The following is a 14,214-nucleotide window of genomic DNA, read 5'->3' as shown; positions in this document are numbered from 1 at the left end:
TCCACTAAATCAAGATTTTGCTGGCCATGCAAAAATACCCCAGACTTCCTCCTGATTTGCTTATATTCCATATACAGGAAGATTGGGGTTTTGTTTTGTTTTTTGTTTGTTTACATAGGGGGTATTCAGACAAGCAGTCCCTCATCTACAGTCTGAAGTAGTGCAGTCTCAAAACCACTGTGTGATCTGACTTACACGGGATGTACAGATCAGTTTCCTCAGAATATTGTTTTAGCTCAGTGGCATGCAAATAGTTTTGTCTCAAAAACAGGCACCAGTACCAAATGGAGTTGAAAAACAAGAGAGAGGAGGCCAGAAGCCTCTGGTCAGGTGGGATGGAGCTGGTATGCTAGTTTCCTGGCAGGTAGATTACTACTGCTTAATGGGAGGAAGCGGGGCACGAAAGGTCAGCACAGTGCAGACACACTGGCAGGAGTGCCAGACTGACTCCACCAATGCTTTTGCACTGCACCAACAGGCCCCCTACCTGTATCCCTCCCCGTAAGCAGCAGCTGCCCACCTGCTAGGAAATTGCCACAACTCTTCCTTACCTGCCTGATGAATTGTTTCTGGAACAGACTGGGTGCATTTTTGCACAGAGCCTTTCTTTCCCTCCAGAGATCTTTAGACTCCTAAAAACCTGAGGCCACAGGTGATGCCTTATTGGTAATGCTGATAATTCCTTGCCACTGCCAAGGAAATGGCAAAGGAGCAGGTAGAAAGGGAGAGAGGAAGAGGGACTGCAGCTGGGAACCCGACATTTCTCCTTGATGTTTCTCTTGCCTTTCTTAATTTTAATTGTTGTAAAGAATGAAAACATACAATAGGTTGTATTTACGGCATTCAGTAGGCAAATCTTGTATTAATTTGGATGCATTTCTCTTTATTATACCTGCACATAATGTAGCCTTTTGAAGCAAGTTTTTCACATGTTCTGGCTTGTTACAAAGTTATAATAAGCAGAAAATGGGTGGGTAGGAGGGGGAACCCAGAAGTACTTTTGAGTAACTCATTATTCTTAACATAGTAGGCAACTGTTATGGAAACACATCTGTAGGATTTTCACAGTGGATATAAAAAGGATACAGTTTGTAATAAAGAATTCTTACCCAAGCAAGAGGGTGTTTCTCATGGTGTTTTCTGCTTCTTCCAGAAATATTTGGCAGAGACATTGCTAGAAGTTGTTTTGTAGTATTAAGGCCTAATACATGTTCTACTTAAAGGTGCTCAGTTTAGATAGCATTTGTGGCTGCAGTTGTAGATATTTATGCTCAATTAGGGACAGAAGGGTAAAGGGTACTTGTTCAGTTTACTGTCTTCAAAATATTTCAAGATCTTCAGAATGTTCTTCCCACTATTGTTAGTTCAGAGGTGCTGACACTGGGTATACCTACTACAGTTTTAAACCAGTTTTAAACCTGGTATCTATCTCCCGGAGAATCCTAGCAAGTGTACTTTGGACAGAGTGTTGTGCTTAAAGATCCCTAGAACTACACATAAACTCCATCAGGAGTTCAGCTGAAAAAACCGCAAATTGTATTCTTAAATTCTTCAGAGCACAAGTGGGCTTCTTTGTCCCCGCAGCTCTAAAATTATACAAGGCCAAAACTTTGGCACAACTCCTGTATGGTTCCTTTTTGGGTCTGCCTTCCTCTGCTTTCTCCCCCCTTGAGAGAGTTCAATCTAGACTTCTTAGAGCTCTCCTCCAAGTCCCCAGATGTGTCTCAAACGCATGGGTGAGATTGGAAACTGGGATGATGAGAGTGGAGGCTTGCATTTGCTTAACATCAATATACAAATGGCTGACATTGAATCTGCTCCCCCGAGGGATAGCCCCACTGATCCTCTGCTACCAATTCTAGTCAGGCTGGCAGACTGCAGTTCTGAACACCCTCCAGAAACTGGGTTTTGCCCCTCAAGCCCTTCTAAGTCTGGGCTTGGACCAGGCAAAAGCCACGGTCAGGCAAAGAATATTAGATACTGAGAGACAACAGGACTGCGCAAGGTGCCCCGACTATAGAATTGGAGAAATCAAGAGATACATAGCCGCACCGGCAGCATATCTCTCCTTTCTCGTATCTAGAAATGCAAGAAGGGCCTTTACACTTGCCAGAAGCGCGGCTCTTCCCTCGCCGGTCCTGGATGGAGCCTTTAGAAAAGTCCCCTATGCCCAGAGACTTTGCACCTGTCCATTGGGAGAGATAGGAAGCCCAGAACACTTAGTCTTTAAATGTCCCTTTTACGAAGAGGCACGCAGTAAGTTCATTGATCCCCTACTGGTGAGGCTCGCCGACCTCCCGCAAAAGCAAAAACTTGACCTTTTGCTGTTAGGCAAAGACCAGAAGAAGACCTGGATGGTCGCCAGATTCTGTGTGCAAATCTGTAGACGCAGACCATCGCCCAACTCAGAATAGTCTGGCATGAAAATCCCCAAACCCGGTTCCATGGGTGACTCTGAGTCAACTCCCTGTTGCACAGTGTGTCTAAATTCATTGTTGTACATTGTTTTAATTGTCTGTTTTACTGAATGTTTTTATTTGTTTTTAGTTTTTATCTGTTTTAATTATCAGTTTTGTTTTTTATCCACTTAATATTCTATTCTCTGACTGACTGCTGGTCTATGACTGTAAAAAACTTATTACCGTATTTTTTTTGCTCTATAACACGCACCCGACCATAACACGCACGTAGTTTTTAGAGGAGGAAAATCCGTAGGCATGCCACCCGTAGGCATTTCCTCCATAACACGCACAGACATTTCCCCTTACTTTCTAGGAGGAAAAAAGTGAGTGTTATGGTGCAAAAAATACGGTAATTGATAATTGAATCCCTAGAACTATAGTTACTTGGGAGAGGGCATTCATGTTAATACAGCTAAATCCATAATATAGTCTTAGGATTGGGTACACATAGCTTCTTTGCACACAAATTATATACAATGGCTGCACGCACAGGTTGGCACTCCCATGGATAACCATATTGTGTGAACTGGTTAACCATGCATATTGGCATGTAACAACTCCCACTAATGCAGCTGCTAGAAGTGCTTCTATGTCTGTGGGAACAGTTGCTGGCTATATTTGTGATTGGCTAACCTACACCATATATTTGTCTTAGGGAACTAATGCCTGGGAGACAGACCGATGTGTTCCTAAAATGTGTTTTGTGAAGGAGTGAAACTTCAGGGTTTGTGTACATGTTGCCCTGTTGCTGTATGTAGAACCAACAACTCCATTTGTAATTAGGTAGCTACACACTTATTGCACACTCTCTAAGGAGAGGCTTGAAGTAACTGAGAACTCTGTTTTGCTGTGGACAGATGCTGATGGCTAGTACTCTGGAGTAAATGAGAACAAAAGCCTAATGTGTGCATAATTCCACAATGACAAGACCAATCTTTAATTGTTTTACCTTCCAATCTACATCCTGGTTGGGATTAAGTACTTTGATTTAAATGAACTTGTTGAATTCTATGAGACTAACAACCTGATGCACATTGCTCTCCATTGACCCACATTGTATTGCTGAGAAAGTGAGCATAGTGTTGCAGCTTAAACTGTATTAAAACAAATTATATAATTTTATCTTGGTTGTGGAACACTAGGTAGCCCTACTGGGAGTCTTTAAGCTCCACATAAGCCCTTTGTCAAGAAAAAGATATTCAGAAGATCTGCAGGTGTGCATTCCTTTGTCTTGAACAGAGGGAGTTAGGATTTTGAATATGTTACAATATTGTACACTGAATGCATGCACTTGGGAAGTGGAGTCACACCTGCTACCCCTCCCCTCTCCTCCCCATTCAGCATCGCTATTAAAAGAGCCTATTCATGTACAAACAAACTATACCTGCATATGCTCTGTATAAATGCAATTAGAAACCATGCTTTAGATAGGCATATCTAAAGTCTTCTAGATGTTGTTCTGAATGTATGTGGAGAACACATGTAGGTACATATGCAGAGGCATTATGACTCTGAATACCAGTTGGTGGGAATCACAGGTGGGCAGAGCCACTGTGAGAACAGGATGCTGGACTAGGTGGACTGTTGAACTGATCCAGCAGGCTTACCTTACGTTCTTCGGTTTTTAAAACACGTTCATTGGGCACCAGTGGAAATGATCCTGCTGCCCCCCCCCCCATTCAATGTACAGTCGTACCTTGGAAGTCGAATGGAATCCGTTCCGGAAGTCCGTTTGACTTACAAAATGTTTGAAAATCAAATTGCAGCTTCTGATTGGCTGCAGGAAGCTCCTGTAGCCAATCAGAAGCCGCAGAAGCGCTCTCGGAAGTTCGGGTTCCAAAAGAACGTTCGCAAACTGGAGCAATCACTTCCGTGTTTGCGATGTTTGGGAGCCAAAACGTTCGAGTTCCAGGGAGTTCAGGATCCAAGGTATGACTGTACACAATTATAACAGTCCTCTTGTACTCAGAACCTGACAGTTTGAATTGACAAACTTGTTCGAACAGATTCACATGTGGGTAGCTTTAAATGGTATTCCTAAGGCGTGGTATTGAATTATTTGGATCTCAAAATATCAAGGCAGATACCCACATTTTGTTTAAAAAGTATATTATACAGTTCAGTAAAAAAAAAGAAATTAAAATAAAGCAAATAGCTGTAATGGGAAGTTTTTATTGTTTGATGTTTTACTGTGGTTTTATACTTTGTTAGAAGCTGCCCAGAGTGGCTGGGGCAACCCAGGCAGATGGGCTGCATATAAATTATCAATAATAATAATAATCATCATCATTATCATCCCTGGATACCAATTGCTTGATATAATGAAATATTGATATGTATAATATTTGTGCTTTCAAAGTGTCTCATAGAATTTATGAACAAATTGTGGTTGCCATCATTCTGCAACCTGGTAGCATGGCTTGTCTGGTGGTAACTTTCTCCAGGGCAGTTTTGGAATCCCAGTCATGAATTCCCTCCCCACTGAATTGTGGCTGCTGCCACCTGGCCCCAATCACATTCTTTCCATGGACAGTGAAAAACATATTTATTTCTCTGAGACTTTGGGGAAAGTGGCCCATTATTTATTTCTGATGAATTGTGTATAGCGTGGATTAAAAATGTAACAAAACAAATAAAGTCCCTCCTCACACTTTCCAGAAAGTAAAATAGATATTTGGATTTCAAATAAGCTTTGTAACAACTCTTGAGTTCTACTCCATATTTGTTTGCTAGGTGCATACAAATATGCCGGGGAATTATCTCATGCAGATCTCATTGAAGTTCCTTAGCAGTGCTCTCTGTACTGGAGAGGACCCTGGTGGATTGTGCCCTTGGATTTTTAGCCTGTCCTACGCACTCAGATTCTGCAGTGAGTACTCAAAATACTCAGTTTGACAGGGAGGTTGATCAGTCACTAAAAGAACCCAGCCACAGAAACTTGGCCAGAACAAATCATCCTCCACTTGCTTGCCATGCACATGGGTAGAATAATAATAACAAGCCAAGTAACTTGGGCAAGATGTTAAAACATATTGTAGTTTAATGTTACTTGTTAATTAAACTTATACCACTTTTCCAGTTGTGTATTTCCCAAGATAATTCATCATGACAACATTATATGATGAAACAGAATGCACAACAAACATAAATGAATGAAAACAGTAACAATGCCACCAACCCCCAAATCACTAGCACTATACAGTCAGGAGCCAGAGGTGTAAAACCCTTTACAGCCAAGGGACCTGGCAGCCGTAAGCATTTGATTGACCTCTAGAAGAAATGTGCAGAATATTGATGGTGTTCACATTCTACACAGAGGAATCTTTTTTAAAATTCTGCATTAGGTGAAAGAGTAGCTTTGCCAATGTATTAAATACTTGGCAAAAAAGGTGTTTAAAAATTAAGTAAATGTTGTTTAACAGAAACATACAGTTGGAAATATTTTCCAATGTTTATGTTCAGATCTCATACCTGCCTGGCTCCTCTATGTTTGTTTACTGTGATACATGATTTATATAAATATATTGCAAATTATTAACTCCTGACAAATTTCAGGGAATTTAAATTTAACTAGTGACTTCAGCACATAGTGGTTCTGCTATGCAAAGGCACTCCGTCCATGTTCCTTACCTAACTGAATCTAAGAAGATCTCTGCAGGATCAGACAAAAGGCATGAGCACAGTAGCAGCCTCTTGCTCACGATCCCCAGCAAATAGTGTTCAGAGACATACTGCCTCTGATACCAGACATGGCACATAGCCATCATGACTCAAAGTCCTTTTTTCCTCCATGAATTTGCCTATTCTTATTTTGATCCTTGAAAACGGGCTGTTTTACCTATGTAGGAAAACGGCGCTGCAAGTACACAACTGGAACCTGTCCTTGTGTCTGAGGAAGGGTTTTGTTGCATGAAAGACTGATAAAGAAATAACTTTAAATTGGCATATTTATACTACGGGCAAGGACACAAGAATTGAAGCTGTTCTAGGCTACTTAGAATTTGTATAGATGTACCGATAGGATGAGGCAGAATGGGTTGGGTACCTTTATTTCTCAGTGTGTGGGGTTTTCTCTTTGCATGATGAGCCTACCACTTCTCAATTTCAAAGAGATACCTAATGTATTAGAATTTTTTAAAAATGGATTTGGTAAAGGCTTCATAATTCATTTTTTGTGACTGCAGCGGTAAACACATATCTACTTTTACTGCACTAGTTTCCAAGGCCAGATAATACATAAGCCATGGCAGAGAAGATGGAAAGGACCTTTCACATGGTGATGGTCACTGAGACTTGTAAACAGTTTCATGCTGGAAGGGAGAGTTCATGCATGGATTGTTTCTGCTCCACCACAGTTCCATGAGTCCCCTCCTCCAAAACTACGGTGAATTCACAAGTAGGCATTTTGCGTGAGCAGCTACATTCACAGGTAATCTAGCTACCGCTACATCTAGACAGACACACGGACAAACCCAGTATAATTGCAAGCCATTATTCTATACCAGTTCTTTTTCTGTACTTTTAAAATATATGTAGTGCAACTATGTTCCTGTCATTCTTCAAGCTACCTGAGCTAGCTTCGTTGAAGTCTAGCATATCTCACTGGATTTGCTAGAAGATACCATGTTATAAAGCATCATCTGTACAATAAAAATATAACATTGCTTTAAAAAATTAACAGATATTTAAATTCACCCTTTAGTTATTTCTCTGTTGACTCTTTGTCTACTGCAAGGTAGAAGTACTTCAGGAACTCATCTTCCAATTTTCCTTTAACTTGAAAATGAATGTGGCTGAAGCCTGTAAGCTAGTGCAAGCCCCATTCAGCTCTGGGTTAATTGGGGCTTCTTTGCTTAGCCCAGGTAATCTCTGAAATGGCAGATCAGAATCTTAACTGAAAGATTACTGTGCTTCCACTTACAGGTTGGTTCGGCTCTTTGTTCTTTGGGATATTAATGCTTACCCAATTTGCAAACTTCCTTTGATATCTGAAGATGAAAAAGTTCTAGACAAAGGCAAAGCATTTTTCTTAACTATATTTTTCTTAACTGCATTGTGACCTGTCTGGTATTATAGAATACACAACTTACTTACAAGGGACAGATGGTATCTTCAAGAGAGAAATTAAAGTTGGTAGGAAGCAGTTGAAAGTGGAGCCTAGAAAGAGTGCATGTCTAGGGCAGATTCAGCTGTGTAGTATGTACCGAGTTTGGAAAAGTAAATTGCTACTTTCACTGGATCTTCCCTTTCTCCATAGTTTATGCTTCTTGGAAAGGGTGATGATGGGGGCAAACTGCTTGATAAACCTCCCTTTCCCTTTGAACATACCAATAGCTGTACAGAGAAGCAAAGTGCTCAAGGACCTGGAGCAACAACTCCCCTATGAGGAAAGCCTACAGTATTTGGATGGGGGAGAAATTAGTAAAGAGGGGCATGATAAAAGTGCATAATATTATACATGATGTGGATAAAGTGGATGGATATAAGTTTATCTCCTCTTTTAATACTATTATGTGGGGTCATCCAATGAAACTGAATATTGGAAGATTCAGAACACACAAAAGTACTTCTTTACATAGCAGACAGTTAAACTATGTAATTGTCTCCTACAATATGTAGTGATGGCTGTTGTCTTGGATTGCGCTAAAAGGGGATTAGACAAATTCAGGGAGGATAAGACTCAGTGGCTGCTAGTCGCAATGGCTGTATACATCCAACTCTATTATTTTCATTGCCATGATCCTACACTTTGTCAAAGTGTCCCACCGGAGTAGAATTCATATATTGAACAGATGGAAAGCTCTTTAATCTGAGTAGGCTGAAAGCAAAGAGTAAGGTTACCGTAACTTCCGTCATAGAGCTTCAGTATGCTGATGACAATGTGAAGCTTTCGCAGAATCTTACAAAAAGCTTGGCCTACCACTCAACATCCAAAACACCAAAGTGCTGCACCAACAAGCACAAAACAACCCCTCTGCAGCACCACAAATCCAACTCATTGGTGTACCGTTGGAAAGTGTCAATCACTTCTCCTACCACAGCAATTATTTTTCCACAAGGGCCAACATTGATGTTGACATCTAGTATTGCCTGAGCTCTGCGAGTGCAGCTTTCTCCCAATTGAAGTGCAGAATGTTTGAGAACCAGAACATTCGCAGGGAAACCAAAAGGCTTGTTTACAAAGCTATTGTACTACCAAGCTTACTGTATGCCTGTGAAACATGGACGACTTATAAGCGCCATCTTCAACTCCTTGAAAGATTTCAGCAATGGTGTCTCCAAATTTTTTTTTTACCAATTATAACTTGGGAATGCAGGGGAACTTGCCTGATTATCATCTTCCAAAGCAACTACTCTATTCTGAACTTTAAAATGGAAAGCGCAATGCTGGTGGTCAACAAAAGAGGTTTAAAGACTCTCAAGGTAATTTGTGCTTCCACTGTGGAAGGACAAGTAGATACAGAATTGGCCTCCACAGTCACTTACAGACTCACTGTCAAGACCGTGTTCTTGGAAGACAATCTTACTCTGCTAAGAGTGATCACCAAAGAAGAAGATTCTGCTTCCAGAATCAGTGGCCGTATGCCTCAGAATACCTCTTGCTAGATATCTGTGTGTTTGGTACCCAGATTCAGCAGGATCTTTCTGCATGTCATGTTTCATAATAAATGAAAGTTATTTCAAAGGACTCCTTTGCAGTGTTCGAAACTCCCATTGTTCTAGGTGCATTTTGTGACCGGGAATCTCATTAGTGTGAGCAGCTTCTGAGCTCTGGGCACAGTACTGTGGCTAAGATTTCATATTTAAACTGCAGAGTTGAAGGATGAGAGGACCTTTTTCTGCCTTCCAACTTCCAGCTACTCCGAAGACTGGAGAAGAGACCCTCTTAAGAATATTAGGGGGTGGGCAGGGGAAGGACAAGACAATGTGAAAAATGAATATAATATTTTAGCTGCAGTTCATTCATTTTCAGCTTTGTATTATATAAAAAAAATTGCCTAGACATTTGGTTTTGTGTCCATAATCTAGGTTTAAGGTGCCATGTAGATCCTAGCTTTCATATCTCAGTTTCTAACACTAATCTTTTGCTGGTTTCCACCCATTTACTTAGCATTTATGTGTTTTTCCCCTTTCTTAGGTTGTTCGATGTATGCACAGCATCCCGAACAGACCGAGAGACGAAACTAACACTGGTGTTTGAACATGTTGATCAAGACTTGACCACTTATTTGAATAAAGTTCCAGAGCCTGGTGTGCCTAGCGAAACTATAAAGGTATCAAAGAAGGGTAGGGGAGGTTTGTACATAATTTTATGGAATAATATGCTAAAGACAAACATACAGCGGAAGCATTTTCAGGACAACTTCTATCTGATTTAGAGGAGATTAAATTAATTACTTCTCTCTCAAATTCAGAGGCATTGGTTCTTATAAAAATAATTTATAATTAATTATAAAAAATGCTCTTCATCATGGTTTCAGCTCCTGGGTTGAGAACAAGCGGTTTGAATAAACCAGTTTGCAGTGTTGAACTAAAATCACAAACTACAGTTAGTTGTAAATCAGAATCAGAAGCTTCTAGTCATCCCCCCCTTTTATCTAAAGGCTGGGTACATATGGGGAAAGAGGAGAAAAGTGTTTATGAGCCTGAGGCTCCCCATTGCTTGCGCTTGTACCAGCAAACCATGGTTCACATCTGAACTGGGCCTCTATTTATTATCAGCCTCTAGTAAAGAACCATAGCTCAGCAGTAGAGCTCATGTTTTGTAGCCAGAAGCCCAATGGCATCTCAGGTAGGTCCAGAAAGAGCAGGGAACTGCTTTTTGGAAAGTTGCTGCCAGTTGATTGGGGTAGCCAAAGTGCTATCATTCAAATGTTGGTGGTCTGCAATTTTCATCATACCAGATCTTTGGTCATGGTTGCAGAAGATGATAGGAACTGTAGTCCAGGAATATCCGGAGAGCACAGTGTTAGCTAATCCTATTTTACCCAGTAGTAAACTATATGGAGCAATGGTCTGACTCAACGTCAAGCAGCTTCATATATTTATATGATTTTGTTATTTATTTGCTATCCAGAATATTCCTGTGCTGTATTTTAGTGCATTCCACTATCATGTTCCTATGACTCGTGTTTATGTGTTTTTGATAAGTCTATTAGATAGTTGGAAGGCAGAAAGAGCCTGTCCAGTTTTGTCCAGTATAAGAGGCAGATAATAATAATAAATTTATTTTATTATTTATACCCCACCCATCTGGCTGGGTATAAAGGCTTGGGCAGGCATGGTTTTTTTATTTGATTCATATATTTTAAATATTTTGATCTTTCTGCAAAATGCTCATTGTGGCTTGCAGTTAATATAAGAAATACACTTAAAACGATGAATACACAAGAGCTGCCAGCAACAAATTATCACGTCCTTAACCAAAAGCTTGAGAGAAAAAACAGGCATCACTCAATGTCTAAATGATAAAAAGTAGGCACTAGGCAAATATTTATTCAGGGGGGCTCTCCATAGGAGGGGGTGCCACTACAAAAAAGGCCCTGCCCCAGGTACAACTCAGTCTCTGAAGATAAGAATGCTCAGGGTAGGACTTGAGATCTTAAAGAATGGGCATGTTCATATAGAAGAGAACATCCTCCAGACACTGATTATAGGTCACTTAGAACATCATAAGTCAAAGCCTAGGACCTTGAACTGTATTGGAAACAAACTGGAAATCCTTTGACATCTACAAGATATGGTCATTACATATACATCTGCTATAAAAAAAGTAAAGCCAGCATGGCATGTTTGAGCAATGGGTACTATCTTTAATGATATACTCAGTGGTGGATGCTGTGCTCCACTATAACTGTGCAATAGGGCACGGGACCAGGCTGCTAGTTATTGCCAGCTCTAAAGAATGCTTGCCATATTTTACCCCATTTCGGCAGCTGTCCATTGTGAGGTTTGCACAGTCTAAGTGGAATGGACTGCGCGTCTGTTGCCCATTCTGTATGCTTTGCATTTTCCATTCTGTCCATAAAACAGGCAACACATGACATCATTGCATGACAAAGAATCAATTACTGTGAAGATCTGGCTTCTCTGAGAATGTCAGTTTTCAGTGTTGAGGCAAGAGCCATTTGCCATCTGTCACTGATGCTCATAATCAGTTGATCATATTTGAGTATTGGCACAATGCACAAGGTGAAAAACTCCAGGACAGATATATATAATTAACAGTGAAATAAACAAAAGCTGAGGAACCCCAGAGTTTTAAAATCACGAGCGTTGCTAGAATTTAGCAAAAGGTGAAGTCGTTGTATGTAAATATAAAAATCATTATTTCCTGAAAAGTACATGGATATTTTACATTTGCCTATTTGAAAAACATAGTGAATGTGTTCTGTTACTAATTCTATTTTTACTTTTAATTCTACTGCTGCTTAATTAAGTGCCAACAATCTGGTAGACACTTTGCAGGAGCAACAAAGTCCTTTTCTGGCATGCTAAAGCTACAGTCTTGTGTAGTTTTAAGTGGAAATAAGCCCCACTGAAATGAATAAGACTTCATTCCAAGTACAGGCAGCCCCCAATTTACATGGGGGTTGCATTCTGGGTCATTGTGTGCTTGCATGAAATCAGAAAACCGCTGAAAAATCTTGCAAACGCCCCTTTCCACCCCCATTCTGCCCTTTTAGTGATGTTTCAGTGATGTCTTTATGACATTTCTGGTCACTTTGAGGTTCGTTGCTGTGTGCAATCACACGCATATTTCTCACACCTAAAATGGGAGTTGCCTGTAAACAGCATTGGATTGTTAGCATTCAATCCTACTTATAGGCTTAATTGGAAGTTAATTTTACTGAAATCAGTGATACTTAAGTTAATGAGATCAAATTGTCACCAACCTTCTCCAAGATGAGAGCCTGCACCAAACAGCCTTGCATAATTTAACCCACATAGTTGTGGCGATCATATGCTAATTTGAAAATACCTTCACCTACTGTCTGCAGGGGGTGCATGGGAAATCTCCACTTATATTCCATAGGTTTGTCAAATCAAAATTTCAGAATCAAGCACAAGACATCATTAAGGACCTGTGATAGCTATTTGCAGATTAGTAAGGAGCTATAGGATTCTGAAATCAAGGATACCATATTATGTAACTCATTTTTTGGGTCTTTGCAAAAAGCTTTAATGATCAGTCAGGAATAATGCCATTTCCATATGTGAAAAAAATGAAATCCTTGCACTTACAAAAAAAATAGCAATATCCTGGGACAGTTGTTGTTTCTTATCAAATCCATGCAAGCTCTTTTGGAGGCTATTGGGAAGAGACTAAGAAAACCCAAGCAAACATCTTTTCCAGTTATGAATTTTATCATTCCCCCCCCCCAAGTATATAAACAGTTCAGTAAAGAATATACTTAACTCTCCTATTGAAATCAGACAGATGTGGAGGTGCTTAACTTTGGTTCTCATTCTTTGAAGACGACAACACCAAAGAACCACATATACAGAACAGAGATTCTCCACTTTGTTTCTCCCTACGTTTGCACACATTTTCACAACTTTTCCCTCTCTCTTCGTCACCATTTCTGATAACCAGCGTGCCAGTCCAGTTTCTGGTTCCTCAGGTTTCAAATCAGTATACATAGAACTGCCTTTATTTTGTGAGTTTTCCCCATTTTTAAAATAAACTCAAACAAAGTACACATTATGGGAAAGTTAGAGTGTTGCTGCCAGCAAACAGAAAACTACGAATGAAGACATGAGTGAAATAACAGAGATGCACTGTTTGGGTGCTTAATCCTTTAGATACTTAACTGATAAGATTATTCTCACTTCAGTAAAGCAGATCTGATATTACAGAATCTAAGAGACATCCACACATTTGGGCAGGGGGAGCATATAGTATAGCCCTCCTGGAATTGCATTACTCCAGAAGGCAGGAAGGCCAGAGGCTAAATATTTCCCCTATATATTTAAACTCGGTACCAGAGCCATCCAAAGGGGTTTTTTGCTCCCTATGTCAAAGGGCAAGATAGTATCCCCCCCCAATTCCACATGCAGTGTACAGAAGGCAACCAGACTGGCTGTCAACTCTGACATTAACACTGGCAACACTGTCAATAGGACAATATTCATACTGCCTCTGAGGGCCGCGGGCCAATTTAGGGAAACCACACAGCTCTGCACACCTTACTGCCACTTCCCACCCCTACATCTGTCATCTGAGATAGCTTCTTCATTCTACCTAATGATAGGGCGAGCTCTCCAGACTACACACAGAGTCTTTCTTGTCATAATACTATTACATTGCAGGGAGTTGGACTAGATGACTCTGATTCTATGCATATTTCAGGGGCAGGGATTTTTAATCAAACATGCACTTGTCACATCTACCCTCTAAAGCGCTGTACTCTCAGGACCATAGAATCAAATGATGTTTCTGGAGATACAGATCTGCTGTTTGGGGGGTTTTTTTGGAGGGGAGGGGTTAGTGACAATGGATCAAGATCATTGTGATTTAAAATAAACTCTGGTTTGTTAAGCATGCCAGCTTCATAACCCATGATTTGAAGTTGGCTTGTTTTGCAGCTAAAAGGAGTTTATTGTAAACTGTGATTCCTGATTTATACATGATGAAAGTGAAACTGAATATTGTGGAAGGAAGAGGCTTTGCTCAGTCTCATACAGGCTTCTGCGCATAATGCTAAATCATTGTTTAGCATGAAAGGCATCTCCCTACTTACACAGACAT

General features: G+C 40.3%; 1 protein-coding gene across 4 annotated transcripts in view; it reads left to right on the top strand.

Moving 5' to 3' along the window:
- Positions 1–14,214, top strand: part of CDK6 (cyclin dependent kinase 6) — a 107,974-nt gene that overhangs the window by 24,220 nt on the left and 69,540 nt on the right. For all 4 annotated transcript variants that reach the window (XM_083467709.1, XM_083467712.1, XM_083467711.1 and 1 more), the window contains one exon: positions 9,601–9,736. In XM_083467709.1, the coding sequence (XP_083323835.1) occupies positions 9,601–9,736 (136 nt within the window). The remainder of the gene's footprint in view (positions 1–9,600; positions 9,737–14,214) is intronic.

This window comes from Podarcis liolepis, assembly GCF_965112155.1.
Source record: "Podarcis liolepis genome assembly, chromosome: 12".
Lineage (NCBI taxonomy): Eukaryota > Metazoa > Chordata > Lepidosauria > Squamata > Lacertidae > Podarcis > Podarcis liolepis.
Note: the sequence above shows the minus strand (reverse complement) of the source record. Positions and strands in the feature narration are given on the sequence as shown.